This window comes from Gobio gobio, assembly GCF_949357685.1.
Source record: "Gobio gobio genome assembly, chromosome: 14".
NCBI classification, from domain to species: domain Eukaryota; kingdom Metazoa; phylum Chordata; class Actinopteri; order Cypriniformes; family Gobionidae; genus Gobio; species Gobio gobio.
The window spans coordinates 45,724,440-45,745,347 of record NC_137107.1 but is presented as its reverse complement, the minus strand read 5'-3'; the positions used below and the strand labels follow the sequence as shown (position 1 = coordinate 45,745,347).

Below are 20,908 nucleotides of genomic sequence, written 5' to 3'. Positions count from 1 at the left end.
ATTTCAAACCATGATGTCTTAGTGTATTACCAACAGTAACCTTGGAAACGGTGGTCCCAGCTCTTTTCAGGTCATTGACCAGCTCCTCCCGTGTAGTTCTGGGCTGATTTCTCACCTTTCTTAGGATCATTGAGACCCCACGAGGTGAGATCTTGCATGGAGCCCCAGTCCGAGGGAGATTGACAGTCATGTTTAGCTTCTTCCATTTTCTAATGATTGCTCCAACAGTGGACCTTTTTTCACCAAGCTGCTTGGCAATTTCCCCGTAGCCCTTTCCAGCCTTGTGGAGGTGTACAATTTTGTCTCTAGTGTCTTTGGACAGCTCTTTGGTCTTGGCCATGTTAGTAGTTGGATTCTTACTGATTGTATGGGGTGGACAGGTGTCTTTTATGCAGCTAACGACCTCAAACAGGTGCATCTAATTTAGGATAATAAATGGAGTGGAGGTGGACATTTTAAAGGCAGACTAACAGGTCTTTGAGGGTCAGAATTCTAGCTGATAGACAGGTGTTCAAATACTTATTTGCAGCTGTATCATACAAATAAATAGTTAAAAAATCATACATTGTGATTTCTGGATTTTTTTTTTTTAGATTATGTCTCTCACAGTGGACATGCACCTACGATGACAATTTCAGACCCCTCCATGATTTCTAAGTGGGAGAACTTGCAAAATAGCAGGGTGTTCAAATACTTATTTTCCTCACTGTGTGTATATATATATATATATATATATATATATATATATATATATATATATATATATATATATATATATATATATATATATATATATATATATATATATATATATATATATATATATATATATATATATATATATATATATATATATATATATATATATATATATATATATATATATATATATATATATATATATATATATATATATATATATATATATATATATATATATATATATATTAAACTATGATTCTTAAATACAATTCTTATAATTATTATATACTGTACAGATATTTATAGCTATGTATATAATAATATGATTTAAATACATTAAAAAATTAGACAAATGTATATATTATGTATTTAATTATAACTTATGTGTGTGTATGTGGACATACTATATACACCAATCATGCATAACATTATGGCCACCTTCCTAATATTGTGTTGTTCCCCCTTTTGCTGCCAAAATAGCCCTGACCTGTCGAGGCATGAACTCCACTAGACCCCTGAACGTGTGCTGTGGTATCTGGCACCAAGATGTTAGCAGCAGATCCTTTAAGTCCTGTAAGTTGCGAGGTGGGGCCTTCATGGATTGGACTTGTTTGTTCAGCACATCCAACAGATGCTCGATTGGATTGAGATCTGGCGAATTTGGAGGCCAAGTCAACACCTCAAACTCATTGTTGTGCTCCTCAAACCATTCCTGAACCATTTTTGCTTTGTGGCAGGGCGCATTATCCTGCTCGGCGGTCGCCGGTTCACCACTGTTCCTTCCTTGGAGCTCTTCTGATAGAGACTGACCACTGCAGACCGGGAACACCCCACAAGAGCTGCAGTTTTGGAGATGCTCTGACCCAGTCATCTAGTCATCACAATCTGGCCCTTGTCAAACTCGCTCAAATCCTTACGCTTGTCCATTTTTCCTGCTTCTAACACATCAACTCTGAGGACAAAATGTTCACTTGCTGCCTAATATATCCCACCCACTGACATGTGCTGTGATGAAGAGATAATCAGTGTTACTTCACTGAAACCCGATGCATTTTGAATCCCTCAATTGTCAATCATAATAATTTTTCCTCATTTCATATTCAGGGTGAAACCCGACTCCGTGTCGACTAATGAGGTCTGGCATGTGAATGAATTTCTCTGGGAAAGTGCAGTGTGTGTGAGAGGCCATGTCATGTGCTCACACTCAGACACACACTTGGGTCGAGTCTTTGTTGATTGTTTACTGTGTGTGTGTTATTCTCTCCCCGCACACACAACAGGGTCTTTGTGTATGTGTGACCTCCTTTTAGCATTTCCGTACATTGAGGGTCACTGGTAGTGTGTGTTGTGCGCACGTGTGTGTGTTTCCTCCCTGAAGCTGTAAAAACTCATCTGCCTGTTGATCAATGACGGTTATTTTGCTGTGTTGATTTCCAATCATCAGTCACTGGTGTTGCTGTCCTGCGGGGTCAATCATGGGCCTCATGTCGGCTTGATTTCATTTGGGACTGTAGAAAAGTCCACTGATTTCCCCCTTTTAATGCTCTCGTGTATATTGGTTCTTGTTAAATCTATGTTTTAAGGATACGATAAGTTTCCTCTCTCATATGTCATACGTTTTTCTCTCTCAGATCAGAATGAAAGAATTGAAACGGAAGAATCTGAAGAGCCGATATAAGCTGAGCACTGAAGTTTGTAGTCTTTGCTTGGGGCCGTTTAGTGTTTCCTGGGATGTTCACATGTTGAAATGATGTTCCGTTGAGTTTCCTGTATCTTATTGCATTCCGTTCACTTCACTCGATTTGTTTTTTTTTATGTCTTTCAATCTCTCTGCTCTTTTTCTCCACAGAACAATAAAGTGGAGCACGTATGGAGATCATTTGTAGGGATTTGAAAAAGCTTTTACTGAACACCTGTCAGGATATGCCTGCTTATGAACTACCAGTACTAATGCATGCAATATGACATTGACATTTAAAATCAGACAAGTGTTTTGTTGATTTTATGGTTTTTATTTTACATACATATAGACAGAGCATATTTAGGCCACGCCCACTCTGGGGAGGAAAACAATCAAACCGTCTCCTTTGACTTTGTGTTGCGTGAAACGCCTCCTTGTCATTTCTAACTTATGCTGCGTTCACACCAAACGTGAATAGAGCGTCAAAATCGCGTCTACCGTGTCTAGTTTGACGCTTGAACATTTTGAATCCATTTGCGCGTCCAATTAATCGAGCGTTTGAAGTGAAATAGACGCGCGTTCAAGGCGCTCCAGGAGAAATGTCATAAAACACCACTCTGCCTCTTTTCATTTTCATAAAAAATATATATATTAAACATTAATAGCCACACAAATGTGGTCCAGGCAACTCCTACATTATCTTCACTGCATGTATATTTAAATATCCTTAAAAAATAATGTTATGAAACTTCTCTTTGCCCTCAGTCAAAACGATTTGGCAGACAACAAATTATAGATTCATGAGACCAAAGATCGCCCGTTAGATCTACACAAGACGAACCGATACATGACATCCGAGCAAACGTCAGAAGGACTAGCCGAGGAAAGGCTGCTCTCGCCGGGGTTAATGAGCGCTGAGCGCCCGGTGATCGCCTGGATCTCACAACAACATTTTTTTAAATAGGCGCTCTCTTTATAAATAAACCACAGATTTGAGCTTTAAACAACTACATTCCCACCTGAAAAAGTCTTAAAACTACATTTTGTGACACAGTAGTATTTTTAAATTATGCAGGGTTTCTCATCACGTCACTTTACCACGTGACAGCAGCAAGCAGGCTCCTGATTGGTTAACGCGGCGCGAATTGGCGCAAAAGTTCAAATTTTTCAACTCGGGCGTCAGATGCGAATTCGCTTCAAACGCGTGAATGCACAAAAAACACCACTTGCGGGTATCGCGCAAGACGCTCAATTTGCGTCCAATTTGCGTCATTCGCGCGAACGAGGCGGAATCGCGTCCATCGCGCTGCGTGAAACACGTCTATCACGACGCAGGACCTCCAGACGCGCGTCAACGCGCCTTTCTATTGACTTAACATTGAAATCACTCGCTCCTGACGCTCTATTCACGTTTGGTGTGAACGCAGCATTACAACAAAAAAACAGAACAATGTCTAAAAGCTGATATGTGACAGGATATACAGTGAACAAACTAATAAAGACAGAACTACGTTTTTATAAGCTGTTTACCCCAAAAAACAAGCTTTTAAGGAGACAAAAGTGGACACAGGCAATAAGACGTGAAGCGTTCACTAAGGTCAAGTAAGCTTTTATTTTATTAACGACTGTGTTTATGTTAACTGTGTGTTTTTTGACATAACCATGTGTGTTTGACAGTTTAAACGCAATAAGACGTGAAAGAGATCTTGGTTTAAAACTCATGGGACGCGCCGTCTGACATCCAGCTTTCTGTGTGCATGCTTCGGGTGTGTGTGCGCTCAGAAAACCATATATCGGAAGTTTAGACTGAAATGGCTTATTTAAACACATGCAGATAATAAACTTAAAGAACTCTAATGTCACGTGAGCATGGCTGCGATAGAGATGATCATCAAAGCAAAGAGATGTTTTAGTTTTTTGGAGAGTATCGGAGGCACAAGCTGTACAGGCTCCGCCCTCTTCTGGAAAGGGGGCGGGGAGCAGCAGCTCATTTGCATTTAAAGATACATGCACGAAAACAGCGTGATTTTCCTTCCGCTCAAATATTTACAACATGGTATAATAAATTATCCGGTATTTTGGATTCTGGGGACACCTGAGATCTTGTAAAAAGGGGCATGTTTTTGTACGTGCCTGTAACATTCAATCCCAAAATAAGGCACAAAATAAAATAAAATAAATATTAATTATTTCAAAGATTGGGAGCTCAGAGTCATTACAAAAAAAGTAATTTCAATTTACAGTGATGCTAGACATGTTAAAAGACATCTACCATCTTTCATTAGCAGTGTAAAATAAAATAATAAAATAAAATAACGGCCCTTTAAAGGGGCTATATGCGTTTTTCTGACATTTAAACTCGCGACTGACACCTGTGGCCAAAAAACAGAACTGCTCTCATTTTCTGCTCGCTCTCGCAGCGGTGGTGACGTCACATCCGCAGACAGCGCGGGAAAAGACGACCCGCCAGAAAATAGGAAAAATAGGATACAGGCTTATAGGTGCACCCACTGTGAGCGGACAAGGTGTCAGTATGCTCATCAGGAGATGTTTGAGTCATAAATGGTAAAATAAAAAGGCTATTGTTCCGTTTATTTTGGGGAAAAATTTGCATATAGCCCCTTTAACTCCTTTTATTTAATCTACTCTTCTGTGTTTGCACGTGTCCATCCGTCCTGACAGTAACTGTTGGGATTATGAACCTTAGGTATAAAAAGGTCACTGTAAAGTAGATCGGATCGTTCATGCTTCCATGACGCATCATTGATTAGCGCCACTTGCCTAGTTGACCTTTGAACTTTGATCTGTGACTCTGTGACTGTAAATCGTACCTACCACCTACAACCACTTACAACACCCGAGCATAACACCACTCAGGGGATCTTTAGAGACAGTTAAAATCTCTTTAAGGAGACAAACGCTGTGTCTTAAATGACCAATCACAGTGGAAACCCTAGATGATTTTAAATATGGTTTGTCATGAAAATCATTATCTCAGGTGTCATTTTTTTCTGCCCTTGGGGTTAGTTGTCATTTCAGAAGCATGTGTTGTGACCTCATGATGCTTCTGTTTTACATGTCCTGGTTTCACTTCCCTGTGGCACAGATATCATTATCAGTCCAGGGGAATTTCTGAAAAAAACCAACAGGTCCAGTTTACCCTCATAATCAGGCAGTGATGTCATCGGTTATCTAGGTTATTGATCACCCGAATCTGAGTTCAAGGACACAGGACATGCTGTTTTTACCGCACGGGACAGTTTGTGACAGTGAGCACATGCTATACTAACAGGCCGCCGCTGATAGGAAGCGAGAGGGATGTTTTGGCTTTATCTCAGCGATGCTAATTTTGGTCGCTTGTCATCGCATTTCTCTTCTCTCCTTCCAAGAGGCTCTGTTCTGCCTGAAGCCGGGGTCATTTGATATGAATGTTATGTAAACGCTTAACTGCTCTTTACTCACGGCACAGCGTCTCGAACTATGAATGAATACGAATACTACAGTTAGTTGGGATGCATGACAATGGAAAAACTGTCATTGCAATATTTAGTTTTTCTGCAGTATAGATTGCGATATGAAAAACATACTGGAATTTTCACCAGATGACTTGAATAGCTTTATTATTGAATCAGTGGGGGGATTTTGTTGACTGGGTAAACCCCGCCTGATCTGCCAGCGATTTGATTTTCGCCCTGCAACCTGTACATTAATTTCTACTGCTTCTGTTACACTTTTGCGGGAACCAATCACAGACTGGCTTATCCACCTGGCACACTATTGGCGGGTTTAACACGATGACTGATAGAGAAGCGATGGGTCGTTGCCGGTGGATCTCGCCTCTTGTGGTCTGATTGGTTGAAGGACTGTCCAATTGCGTACAGAGTCATTTAATTTATGCTCGTTTATCACAACTCTTGTGCAGTAGAAAATACAGAGCAGATCCCCAGACCAATGTTCAATCCGATTAAAAAATATAAATTAATTAATAAATATAAATCAAGTACAAAGTAAAAAAAAATCTTCATAGGTCATTCGCACCGTTTTTGACCCTGTGTGTGTGTGTGTGTGTGTGTGTGTGTGTGTGTGTGTGTGTGTGTGTGTGTGTGTGTGTGTGTGTGTGTGTGTGTGTGTGTGTGTGTGTGTGTGTGTGTGTGTGTGTGTGTGTGTGTGTGTGTGTGTGTGTGTGTGTGTGTGTGTGTGTGTGTGTGTATGTATATCATAATTCTTTTAAATATTAAACAAAATAAGAAACATCATTTAATAATAAATAATTTTATTTTGTAGTACAGCTCTAAAATTACTAATATTTACTACTTAAATTCTTTATTTTCAAACTTTAAACAAGCAAGCTTTTATTTTGGTGGTTTTCTGGCAAATAAATGAATAAATGTATGCATGTATATGAGAACAGTGCCAGACTTCACTCTGAAAACAGCATTGCATATATTTATTTAATTAAACTACAACCTTTTTGATTGTATAATTGCACATATCCATATCGCAGACATCATTGTATCAATAATTATTTAAGTTTTGCTATTAGTTTTTTTTATAGTATGAAGTACCATGTAAAGAATGTGAAAATGGCAATCATAGAGCACCATACTGTACTGTATATATTCAGCATAACTTGCATGATGCTGTTTTGTTCATTGTATGGAAATGAGCAGTGCGAATATGATGTGGAGCTTGTAGCACGACTGACACGTCTTTTCTTCCTTTTCTCTCTGTTGTTCTCACAGAGGAAACATCACGCTACCGAAGATCCCGGAGTCCAACATGGCTCTGAGCGTGTTAGGAGTGTTTCTCGGATTGCTTCTGGAGGTTTCCACACACGGCCCCTCCAGCGTTCCCAGGAGCTCATGGAAGCAGGAGGGTGAGTGAGGGGTTAATTTATTTTTTCTTGTCAAAAATATAGCGGGTGTAAAACGTCTGCAGGAACCACATGTGTGTTCTGATGCTATGCGGGTTATAAAAGCCACAAATCAAACTTCCTGTGCTGGTGAAACATCTAAGCTTTGTGTGTGTGTGTGTGTGTGTGTGTGTGTGTGTGTGTGTGTGTGTGTGTGTGTGTGTGTGTGTGTGTGTGTGTGTGTGTGTGTGTGTGTGTGTGTGTGTGTGTGTGTGTGTGTGTGTGTGTGTGTGTGTGTGTGTGTGTGTGTGTGTGTGTGTGTGTGTGTGTGTGTGTGTGTGTGTGTGTGTGTGTGTGTGTGTGTGTGTGTGTGTGTGTGTGTGTGTGTGTGTGTGTGTGTGTGTGTGTGTGTGTGTGTGTGTGTGTGTGTGTGTGTGTGTGTGTTCTGATGCTATGCATGTTAGAAAAGCCACACATCAAACTTCTTGTGCTGGTGAAACATCTAAGCTTCTTGTGTGTGTGTGTGTGTGTGTGTGTGTGTTCTGATGCTATGCATGTTAGAAAAGCCACACATCAAACTTCTTGTGCTGGTGAAACGTCTAAGCTTCTAAAATGTGTGTGTGTGGGCATGTTTTTGTGAAATATCAGGACACAAATGTGTATAATGACATAGGTATTACAAAAAGAGGGTGAAATATGAGGACGTTCCCCATGTCCTCACTTTTCAAAAGCTTATAAATCACACAGAAGAAGGTTTTTTTTTACAGAAAGTAAACTGTGCAGTCTCCTGTGATGGGTAGGTTTAGGGGCAGGGGCAGAGTGTGTGTGTGTGTGTGTGTGTGTGTGTGTGTGTGTGTGTGTGTGTGAGATGGGTAGGTTTAGGGGCAGGTGCAGTGTAAGGGGATAGAAAATACGATTTGTAGGGTATAAAAACCATTACGCCCATAGAATGTCCTCACATTTCGCAGAAACAAACGTGTGTGTGTGTGTGTGTGTGTGTGTGTGTGTGTGTGTGTGTGTGTGTGTGTGTGTGTGTGTGTGTGTGTGTGTGTGTGTGTGTGTGTGTGTGTGTGTGTGTGTGTGTGTGTGTGTGTGTGTGTGTGTGTGTGTGTGTGTGTGTGTGTGTGTGTGTGTGTGTGTGTGTGTGTGTGTGTGTGTGTGTGTGTGTGTGTGTGTGTGTGTGTGTGTGTGTGTGTGTGTGTGTGTGTGTGTGTGTGTGTGTGTGTGTGTGTGTGTGTGTGTGTGTGTGTGTGTGTGTGTGTGTGTGTGTGTGTGTGTGTGTGTGTTCTGATGCTATGCATGTTATAAAAGCCACACATCAAACTTCTTGTGCTGGTGAAGCTTCTAAAATGTGTATGTGTGTGTGGATTTGTCTTAAAGAAAATAATACTTTTATTAAGCAAAGATACTTTAAATTGATCAAAAAAGTATAGTTTAAAAATATTATATTAAAAATATTTTATTCCATTTCAAATAAATGCTGTTCTTTGGAACTTTCTATTAATCAAAGAACCCTAAAAAACATGAAGCAGCACAATTGCATTCAACGTTGATAATAATATTAAATGTTTCTTGAGCAGCAAATCCTCATATTAGAATGATTTTGATCAGGTGACACTGAAGACTGGAGTAATGATGCTGAAAATTCAGCTTTTATCACAGGAATAAATTACATTTTGAAGTATTTTTTCATTTGTTATAATATTTCACAATATCACAGTTTTCACTGTATGTTTGATCAGATAAAGGCAGCCAGCATTGGTGAGCAGAAGAGATTTCTTTAAAAACATTTAAAAATCCCCAAACTTTTCAACAGTAATATATACAGTATATAGTTTAGAAGCATGTTACACCAGCACAGGAAGTTCAATGTGTGGCTTTTTAAGCACAAATAGCATCAGCACACACATGTGGCGCCTGCAGACGTCCCGTCTGGTCGCTGGCAACCTGAGAGCCGCAAGTATGTAGCGTGTAAACACACACGCATGCACACACCAAACTGGCCGCCAAACACAAACTGAAGTGTGCCAGTGACACGTAAATCACTATGTGAATGCACATGCTCAAATATACATGTAGTATAGAAATATTCCTTGCTAAGCATAAAGAAGAACTCCAGCCATTGCACTTTGGCTCAGTCATTTGTGTCCTCCAAAAGAGGCTATTGTAATCAAAATGTCCCCTTTTTACTTACTTAAAGGGGACCTAATATGCCCTTTTGTCTTGATGATGTACTAGAACAGGTTTTCATGCTTGAATATCTAAAAAACACGTGCAGTACAGACTTGTGTGTAGCAGGAGAGTAGGAAATCTATCATGTCATCTTTAACAAACAGATCTGTCACGTTGTTACTGTACATGCATTTTGTCACCGTTTAAACTGCCCTGTCAATCATCTTGTCACCGTTCAAATCCTCCACATTGAATTTAATTTCCTACTGTATCGGAGAGAAATGTAGTAGCGCATTGATCTGCCAGTTGTGGGTCTTTCATGCGGAGACTCTCCTCATCAGGTTAGATACTGATAATTAATCACTCAAACCCCTTAAAGGGATAGTTCACCCAAAAACGAATTGTTTAAGTTTATCTGCTCACCCCGAGGGCATCCAAGATGTAGGTGTCTTTGTTTCTTCAGTAGAACACAAATGAAGATTTTGAACTCAACCGTTGCAGTGTGATAGTCGTATAATGCATGTCAATGGAGATATTTTAGAGCATGAGAGCAATGAGAGTAAAAACACAGGCATACGAATCCTTATTAAACCATGCGGCTCGTGGCGACACATTGATGTCTTAAGACACGAAACGATCTGTGTCTGCGAGAAACCTAACAAGTATTTGTTATTTTTTTACCTCTTATCAGACGAATGTCATCTAGTTTTCCCAGCGCCATAACTTCCGGCGAATAAGGTCAAAATACTGACGCGATCAAAGATATATATACGTAGATGCCTCATTCGACCAATCCGCGCAGGCACTAATGAGGAATCTATGTATATATCCATGATCGGGCCGGTATTTTGCATGTATTTTGACTTTATTCGCCGGAAGTGATGGCGCGGGGACGGCTGATGCAGAGCCATAGAAAAACATGTACATTTTTTTTTAAATATGGATATTTTTTTTACACAAACGCATCGATTCGCTTCAGAAGGCCTTTATTAACACCCCAGAACCGCGTGGAGCAGTTATTTGATGGACAGATGCATTTTTTATGGACTTCAAAAACAGAGCAACTATTACTGCTATTATAATGCTTCGATTAGCCTGAACATTTTTTATATAACTCATATTTTATTCATCTGAAAGAAGAATGTCATATACACCTCGGATGACTTGAGGGTGAGTAAATCATGGGCTAATTTTCATTTTTGGGTGAACTATCCCTTTAATCTAAACCTCTCTACTTAACCCTCAGACTTGCACATCCACCATGTTTGTAGTTTTCTTAACATCTTTTATTCATGTTTGTAGTTCCAATCAGATCTTCGTCCAGCACGCAGTGGGTTATGGGCAATATTGGCCATCAAAAGCCACTTTTCCACCATCTGGCCGAACGGTTCTCATTGCGTAACCGTTCCATCCCGTGCCGATCCAAGCCAGCTGGTTTAATTTTCCACTGTGGGGCTGAAAGCGGCCTCTCTTTGGAACGTAATACAAAAGCGTCAGTCGTTGCCTTGACAAAACTGAAAATGATATGAGACGTAAATAACGACTGCATTATGGAGGATGATCAGATATTTATTTTAATTGTATTATTAATTTGTGTTTACGTCGCTCAAATAGAGCGCTTAGCCAGCTACAGAGAAACTGGTAGCCAGGCAACAGACAAGTGACCAAAGCGATGTCATTTCATGGATTCTAGACAATGGAGAGAACGGTTTGTAATCGTGCCGTGCCTTACCAGGCTCAAGTGGAAGCACAACTGGAACCGTTCCTAACCATTCTAAGAACCGTTCGGCCCGACGGTGGAAAAGCGGCTAAAGTGTGCACGGATCTGCACTTCGGATTCTAACCGGAAATAGTAGACCATCCCAGTATCTTTGGAATACTCATTTCAACATACTACAATTTGGGACGTACTAATTCTAATTTTGAATACTGAATAATACAGATGGTATGTGAATTGGGATGCAGCAATTATCCTTCCCATATTTTGTCATTGTTGCAGCTCCTCTCTTCCCAGTCTGTCAGTAATGCTCTGTTTAGTTCCTGTCTCTATGAAGCCCCTCCTTCTGAAAAGCACAGTGTGCTCTGATTGGTCGGCTGGAGGAGTGTGTTGTGATTGGTCAACGGCTCAAGCATGTTTGGGAAATGCCACGCCCCTTACCACAACCACGAGTTTCAACACACTACTAACTAACTCAACCAGGCCCGCCCCTTTATTCTGCGTATGTGAATATGTATATCGTGTTGGTTCCCAGAAGAAAACTGAAGAATTCAGAAGTTCCGAAACTGTGACACTGATGGAAAAAAAGTATATGACCCCTTTAATGCACATAATTGAATGCTTAATAATGTTAATTTAATGGCAATAAAAACTAAAAAGAAGCATTAACAAATGGGATGCTTCTTTCATAATGATCTCTCTCTGGAACGGATTCAACCACAACCAGCTGGAGAATGATATTTTTACTGTTCAATATACTCTTTTGAAAGTTTATCCAGTATTAAATATCCAATGTATTCATTCAGCAGATGCAAAGAGATTCCAGAAAATGTTATTTCTTTTCCAGCAGTTTGAGTCCTTGAATTTTCCGTCTTGGTCAAATATGTCTGCTCTTCATTTTCCAGTATGATCTCGGCCAGTACCCACAAATCCCCTCTGATGTGAGCTGATCTGTGTGTGTTTCTCTGTAGATGTGAACCTGCTTGAGTTCTGGGAGCCGGACGTGTTCAACTACACGACTCTCCTGCTGAGCGAGGACAGAGGCGTGCTGTACGTGGGCGCTCGAGAGGTCATCTACCAGCTCAACATGAACAATGTGTCAATCAAGAGCAACCAGGTGAGAATTACCCCAGACATGTAAAGACTCACGTTAGTCACACAGAGCACAGATAGTGTTGTTTCCCCCTCCCCGTGTGATGTTGTATTGACTGTGTTCTGTTTCAGCTGCGGTGGAAAGTTCCAGAGAGCGACATGTCAATGTGTATTTTAAAGGGGAAATCTAAAGAGGTAATGTGGAAACATTTCTTCGATCTGAATTTTTTTTATCACCGACAGTGGAAACTTTGTAAATATTTGATCCAGAGGATGAAATGGTTTTTTTTGTCCTTGTGTGATAGACGGACTGCCGGAACTACATTCGAGTTTTGCAAGTCCTGGACAAAGACAATCTGTATGTTTGCGGGACTCACGCGTTTCAGCCACTCTGTGATTATCTGGTGTGTACCTCTCTTATTAAACCTTCAAAACATTTCGAGCATCAGCCGAGCTTGTCTGCAAACGCTCAACTGTTTACAAGATAGTAATTGTGCAACAGTAAGCGCCCACTTTTTTATCAGCATAAGTGTTTTTTTCCATCTATTTTCTCTAAACTGAGAAATTCTTCAATAAAGAGTTTTGAACCAAACTAACCAGCTCGCAGATAAATAACATTATACATTTTTCGAATAACATTTGAGGCAAAGAAATATTTGAAGATTTGGCCTTGTGAGCATCTTTTATGAAGGAATGAGCTTCTCTGCGCATAAAGCATTACAATAATGCGGCCACAACAATCATAACAACGATATTAAATGCAATTGAAAAAAAAAGTCTGATTCTTGGCTTCTACAGAAGCATATCAAATCGCTTAAACATGAATCTTTGGCTTGACTCACTCATTCATATTTATTGAAAGGGGAAGAAAAAACAGTTTGTGATTAGTGGAGGAATTTCATATTATTTTGATTAGTATTTCTTTTGGCTATTAACTTCCCTGATATTTTGATAACAATGGCTCTGTTACTAAATTTCTGAGTTGTTATACAATAGTTTCCTCTTTCCTATAATGATGGACAAAAGGATAATGTGACTCTGAACTCTTAATTTACATTTACACATTTGGCTGACACTTTTATCCAAAGCAATTTGCATTGCCTCCAGTGTCTACATCTGATGCTTTGGTAACACTTTAGTTAGGGTTCAAATCTCACTATTAACTAGTTGCTTATTAGCATGCATATTACTGGGATATTGTCTGTTTATTAGCAATTATAAAGCACATATTAATGCCTTATTCTGCATGATCATAGTCTACATCCCCAAGTCTGATTCATGGCTTCTACAGAAGCACATAAAATCGTTTAAGCATGAATCTTTGGAGAACGATCCATTCAAGACTCGCTCCTTTCATATTTATTGAAAGGGGAAGAAAAAACAGTTTGTGATTAGTGTAAGAATTTCATGCGCAAAACATATTTTAATAGAATGCCCTTTTTGAAATTATATTAGACAATGTTTTTATTCAGAAAATATATTAATGGACATTTTTAAAAGGTTTCTCCTGGAATCATTTTATAATTTATATCAAATATTAAATTGAAAGATTATATGTAATTGTTATTGTTATTATTGTTACTATTGATGCTATTGATATATATGTCTGATTTATATTGATTGTTTTTTAATTGTTAAATTAACAAAATGGTTAAATTATTGTAAATGTATTGAAGTGATTGTAGTCATAATTATTAAAAAAAATAATAATAATAATCTGTTGATTGCAATGAATATAGACATTGCTGCTGATATGCCATTAAATCATAAATAAATAAATTGGAGAACGATCCAGTGAATTCATACACAGTACAGTAAAGTTGACTGTTTTTGATAGAAGTCTCTTCTGCTCATCAAGGCTGCAAAAATACAATAATATTGTAAAATATTATTACAATTTAAAATAATTGTTTTCTATGTGAATATATAGTAAAGTGTAATTTATTTCTGTGATCAAAGATTAATTTTCAGCATCATTACTCCAGTCTTCAGTGTCACATGATCCTTCAGAAATCATTCTAATATGAGGATTTATTATCAATGTTGGAGACTGTTGTGCTGCTTCATATTTTTTTATAACCTGCGATACTTTTTCAGGATTCTTTGATGAATAAAAACTTTAAAAATGAACAGCATTTATTTAAAATAGAAATCTTTTGTAACAGTATACACTACCATTCAAACGTTTTTTTTTTCTTTCTTTTTTTGAAAGTAGATTTTATTTATAGAGCACATTTAAATTTCAGCCTACACTGACTAAAGTGCTGTACAAAACAAACACAAAATACAATAAAATATAAAATTAAATAGTTAAAAACAAAGATAAAATTAATACTTTTAAAATAAAGATACACATTAATAATTGTATTCAGCAAAGATGTGTTAAATTGATAAAAAGTGATAGAAAAGATTTCTATTTTGAATAAATGCTTTTTTTCCCAAAAAATATGAAGCAGCACAACTGTTTCCAACATTAATAACAAATCATCATATCAGAATGATTTCTGAAGGATCATGTGACACTGAAGGCCAGAGTAATGATGCTGAAAATACAGCTTTGATCACAGGAATAAAGTATATTTGAATATACACTATACCAGTCAGAATTTTGGACACACTTCACACTTAATCAAAGAGAATGGGAAAGTGTATCCAAACATTTGACTGGTAGTGTATATTCAAAATGAAAAGCATTATGTTAAATTGTGATAATATTTCACAATATTACAGTTTTTTTTGTTTTGTTTTTATCAAATAAATGCAGCCTTGATGAGCAGAAGAGACTTCTTTCATTCTTGATGTAATTAAAAAGATTCACACACCATAACGAGACAATATAAGAGACGAGAGAGCGTGGTGTTAACAACTTTGTTGAACTGCATTGTGGTTTTAGTTAACAAATAACAACATTGCTGGGATCTTTACTTTTGGGAACTCCGCTGTTCCGCTTTATAGATTTAAACACAAGAGTAATGTTATCAATTTCAAAATGTGTGATATTTTTGCTAGTCTCTGTATTACCAGAACTTCCCTGATATTTTGATAACAATGGCTCAATAACAAATAGTTTCCTCTTTCCCATAATGATCATCAACAGGATCATGTGACTCTGAACTCTTAATTTAAATTTACACATTTGGCTGACACTTTTATCCAAAGCAATTTGCATTGCCTCCAGTGTCTACATCTGATGCTTTGGTAACACTTTAGTTTAGGGTTCAAATCTCACTATTAACTAGTTGCTTATTAGCATGCATATTACTGGGATATTGTCTGTTTATTAGCACTTATAAAGCACATATTAATGCCTTATTATCAATACCTTACTTACTATTAATTAGCAGTAATTAGGAGTTTATTGAGGCAAAAGTTGTAGTTAATAGTGAGAATTGGACCCTAAAGTGTGACCGATGATCTGTTCGATTTCTTATTTTGCTTTTACATAATAATACAACTTCAGTGTAATGTTCTGAAGAGATACATGTTCACCTCTCACCGGCTCATTTCTCTGTAGTCTCTGGAGAATTTCAGTTTGCACAACAGACCAGAGGATGGCAGGGGGAAATGCTCCTTTGACCCGGCCCAGAGTTTCACTACCGTAATGGTTGGTAAGTTCACCTGCAGCTTCCTCCTTTTATCTAAACCACATCTGCAGGTCTGGTATTCTTTATCTCCTCATATTTCCAGTAGTAGTGTGGTAACCGCTTGTGTTTCCTGTTCAGATGGCGAGTTGTACTCGGGAACGGCGTATAACTTCCTGGGCAGTGAGCCGATCATCTCTAGATCTTCTTCGTCTCAGAGTTTGCTGCGCACAGAGTATTCCACGTCCTGGCTCAACGGTACGGTATAAAACATTATGTATGATGTAGGCATAGAGAAGAGTCAAATAAGGGTTAGATGTAGACACGCACTCCAATCGGAAGTGAGCATCCCTATGCCCTACTCGAACTCTTCCGCCATCTAGCTTTAAAATGAATCGTGAGGATTCGCCACCCTGGGTCACATGACCGTAAATGATAAAACTTCTTCCTTGAAGTGACATTGGCATGTGAAATTCGCCCACGTTCACACTCACACGTGTTGTGAACTTCTGTTGTTTCTTGAAGTAGAGACCAGGAGACGTCGGGATCAAAACAGAAGTGATTCTTTTAATGAGAACTCTCTGTGCTGCAGGTCGCCCGAAAAACAGTCTGATTTAACAGTATACCTGATAGGTTATATACATTCCAAAGGGGGAGGGGTAACATTGAGGTTGAAAAAGCATGTTCATTAAATATACAGGTTTTTTGAAAACCTGCCCAGACAGAGTATCACCAATTCTACTCCTAATCAGCATAACTATTCAAACGCATAGATGCTAATCCAATCACTCAGGCAGTATTGCTCTAAACTTGTCATGGTAAATAGTCAGGAAGTGCTTAGAGACAAAAGACTTAATGTCTCAACCACTTACACAGCCTGACGTAATCTCCCTCAAGTTTACTTCAAAATGTAAAACACAAATATAGATAATGTTTTCAGTTATATTCTATTACATTTGAACGTAGATATAACAATTTATAAATTTGTAACCCCACACACGCAAAGTCCAAAAAATGACATCAAAATACGTCGAGAGATAAATCAATGTGTTGTTTGATAAAGACATTTTGTGAGCCCTGTGGGTGACTCATTCCAGTTGCCATTTCCCCAGACGCTTTCAAAACAATCCCCACATGTACTGACAGGGGAGCTGAAGCTCATTAAATATGCAAATATTATCCAATCCTAGCGTTTCCAACAGAGCGTTTCTTGAGAGAGCCTCAAAACTAAGGCAGAAAATAGCCTATTACTTATTCATTATGATGTTTTTGAATGTAAAAACCACGGAACGTCATAAGTTGACCTCAGACAACAGTATAACATTTTTTTAAAAGCCAGTTCATGACCCCTGTTGGGGAAAAATTTAATCACAGAAGATTTAATCTTCCAGACCTGTTTTCTCTATTGTGTTTTAAATGAGTCAGATCAAAGAGGCCTCACCTGTGGAAGCCATACATTGTCCCTTTTATCTATTATGGCTCTTGGAATTGGAATTCCTGACTAGCATCTATGCGTTTGAATAGATATGCTGATTAAGAGTAGGTGATACTCTGTCTGTTGTTACAGATGAAGGACCATTGTGTTTCTTGCTTTTAATTGCTTAAGGCGAAACCTTCAGTGGGTTTCGCCAGATGTATGGGAAATTACTGAGGGGGTTATTTAGACATTGGGGGTTTAAGAAGCTTGTGGCTTCTTTGTGTCTCCAGTTCACACTCAAGGTAGCCTCGAGCGGCTGCGTTTGACCGTGGCTCTTCCTTGCAAGGAAAATAAATCTTTATAAAGACAATTGGATCTTGGTTTGTCTCTTATTAGTGATGTCGACGAATTAATTTTTGCCATTACACCCCTTTAATTTCAATTCAAGTAATGTAAAAACATTTTTATGGTTTTAGTTAATGATGATAACCATTTTGGCAACTAATTGAAATAAGTTTAATGTCAGTTAACTCCTTAAGCTGCATGAGGACGTGCCCGGGTTGAAGCGCTATTTTGTTTATTTTATTTCAAGTAATGAAAATGTTTATTTTTTATTTTTGTTGGCATCTAAATTAAATGTAAGCTAAAGCACTAAAATTACTAACTGGAAATAAATAAAAAGTAAAACTCAAATAAAAATAAATTAAACCTAAATAGTAACATTTAAAAAAAAAAAAACATTAATAAAAAAACACAAAAAAACTAAATTAATATTAAAATGAAAACTGAAATATATAAATGTAAGCGAATACAGAATATGAGTAAAAATATAACAGTATATAAGTAACTCTCTGGTTGCCCTTGCAGAGCCCAGTTTCGTCTTTGCCGATGTGATCCGAGAAGGGCAGAACAGCCCGGCTGGAGATGACGATAAGATCTACTACTTCTTCACGGAGGTGTCGGTGGAGTACGAGTTCTTCGGCAAGCTGCTGATCCCCAGGATCGCACGCGTTTGTAAGGTGAGATCAGCTCTGTTTATCACTCCAACTCTCATCTCCTCCATCTTAATCGAACCAGGCTGTCACAAGATATTTGGCATTTTTCACAAGAGTTAGCTAGAAACATGTTTGTCATTTGGCGTTTCCAATGAAGGCAGATAAATGAATTTGTTCCACATGGGTAGGGTTTTTATCTCCCTCAGTAAAAATCCTCAAACTTTCCCCTTGTCACCTAAGACGGATGTTTCTATCTCATCATCTTATCTATATCTGATGATCTCATTGTCTGTTCTTCATTCTTGCTCTATCTGTCAACATCTTGCTTTCAGTTTCTCTGTTTACTCCTAGAGTATCAACATTTGATCATTTCCGTCACATAAAAATCATTCCGAAAAAATTTATTCTGGCAAGCCACATTTTGATGTTTATTTTGGAGGCTTGTTTAGTTTATGGCACAGCGTGGTGTTGAAATCAGCAGAAGCTTGTGTTGCTTCTTTGATCTATCCGGATGTAATAAGTACCTAATATTTCAGAGGCATAATTGAAAACAAAGCACAGTGAAATTTCAGACTGTGAGACAAGATCCTGGCCATGAGCCTAACATGAGAAGTCTCTTCTGCTCACCAAGGCTGCTAGCCTGGATACCAGCCGAGCTTAGCCCCGCCCACAACATTTGAGGTCGGGAAGTTCTGGACTTGATCCGTTGTGGAGCGACTATGCTTGAACCAGAGCTGTTCGGACCAATCAAATTGTCAGGGCGGGCTTTATACGATGATGGACAGATGATCAACAGTAACGCAATCATGCACGTCATCAAAGGCGCTTGGGTTGAATTTGTTCTAATCCTAAATGGAGAACTTGTACGTAAATGCATTCACCTTTACTGTTTCTCTCAGAAATGATGATCGTGTTGGTAAGTGCTCCGTGAATCCTTAAATTCTTTTTACAACACCGGCAAAAATCGCTTACACTCGTCTTCTTCTTCTACTTCTTCCAGCGTGTGTGCAGTCGAGTTCTGTTGACAACTATGCGTCGCTCCGTTGCTCTGATTGGTTGTTGGTCTATCCAATTGAGTGCAGAGGCATTTTCTTTCCTGGTTCGGTTGAAACACACCCCATAATCAAAGCCCAATTGAGCAGTATCAGACTCATATTCTGACTAATATCTGAGTATGACGACGTCAGGCTACAAGGCTACATTTATTAAATACAGTAAAAATCAGTAATATTGTGAAATATTATTATAATTTAAAATAGCTTTTGTATGTTGTGATCAAAGCTGAATTTTCAGCATCATTACCCAAGCGGCAACCTCCCGCAGTTTCTCTTGAAGCCAATATGGAAGTGACTTAAACTGCAATTCATCGACTGGCCACTAGGGACAGACTCCAGAAGAGAGCAGAATCTCATTGAGCCCCATGTTAAAATGCCCAACTTTACAGCAGAAGAACACATGTTTACAACCTGGGACAATTCTCTACGGCTAATTTTGCCCTTCATGACGACTGTGAGGGGGATGAATTTTTGTATAACTCATTCGTTTACATTATATAAAGCCTTAAAGTTCTGCATAATTAAGGGCGTGGCCACTTTGAGTGACAGGTGGATTGCCGTTTGTCTGCTGTCTGTTAGTCATCACATCACCTCAGCTCCGCCCACGTCCCGCCTCTTTGACCATTTTCAGTTATCCGGGATTGACACCCTGACAAGATGGCTATACTTTACTCTTCAAAACTGCTCTTGAGAAACCTATGGCTGATGTCACGCACACTACCGTCCATAGCAATCTCGTGTCACATGACCCTTCAGAACTAGTTTCTTAATTTAAACATCCTGCTATAAACAAAACACCTGATGAGCTAAAGCAATAACACTTCTCCTCTACACAAAGTGTGTGTGACTGCAGAAGTCTGTCAACTTGCGTGCAATAGTTTGAAACCCACACAACTTTGTGCTTGAGGCTGTATATTTAAATATTGACTTTATGTAAATGACACCATGCAAAGGTAAATAATTGTGTCCCGCTATAACAGGGTGATCTGGGAGGCCAGCGGACTCTGCAGAAGAAGTGGACATCGTTTCTGAAGGCTAAACTGGTTTGCTCCATGCCTGAGCTCAACTTTGTGTTCAACGTGGTCCATGACGTGTTCATTCTGAAAGCCCCTCACTGGAGAGACACCGTCATCTACGGGGTCTTTACATCTCAGTGGTGAGCTTTAGCACATTTGTTTATGGTTAGTTGTAGAGCTGAAAGGAAACCCACTGTGTTAAATGAGCATGTGTGGAATTTTTAAACCACTTGTTCCAGTTTGGCTTGATTCATCTGTGAGTCATTGGATTGATACAAATCAAAAGAAGTGGCACAACTGGATTTTTTATGCATATGTGAAATGCATTTGTTGTTTCTCTGTGTTTCAGGGGAAATGTTGGTCTTTCGGCGGTGTGTGCGTATAACATGAGTTCAGTGCATGAGGTCTTCTCCAAAGGGAAGTACATGCAGAAGGCCACGGTGGAACAGTCCCATACGAAGTGGGTCCGATTTAATGGCGTCGCCCCGAGTCCCAGACCCGGAGCGGTTAGTATTTCCCCAAAACGTGTATTTCAATGGTATACTGTATATCTGTTCACAGGATCCTTAAGTTTAAAGGGTGCTGGGATCATGTAAATGAGCGTCTAAATAACATGAAATTAAATTAA

General features: G+C 38.7%; 1 protein-coding gene across 6 annotated transcripts in view; it reads left to right on the top strand.

The window, feature by feature from the left end:
* Positions 1–20,908, top strand: part of sema4d (sema domain, immunoglobulin domain (Ig), transmembrane domain (TM) and short cytoplasmic domain, (semaphorin) 4D) — a 93,746-nt gene that overhangs the window by 50,818 nt on the left and 22,020 nt on the right. For 5 of the 6 annotated variants that reach the window (XM_079834879.1, XM_079834876.1, XM_079834880.1 and 2 more), the window contains exons 4-12: positions 7,126–7,259; positions 12,096–12,241; positions 12,349–12,411; positions 12,522–12,620; positions 15,731–15,824; positions 15,939–16,055; positions 18,082–18,233; positions 20,245–20,420; positions 20,630–20,786. In XM_079834879.1, the coding sequence (XP_079691005.1) occupies positions 7,163–7,259; positions 12,096–12,241; positions 12,349–12,411; positions 12,522–12,620; positions 15,731–15,824; positions 15,939–16,055; positions 18,082–18,233; positions 20,245–20,420; positions 20,630–20,786 (1,101 nt within the window). In that variant the 5' untranslated portion in view covers positions 7,126–7,162. Of the gene's footprint in view, positions 1–7,125; positions 7,260–12,095; positions 12,242–12,348; positions 12,412–12,521; positions 12,621–15,730; positions 15,825–15,938; positions 16,056–18,081; positions 18,234–20,244; positions 20,421–20,629; positions 20,787–20,908 lie in introns of those variants that run through there. The other variant, XM_079834881.1, reaches the window with a different exon arrangement.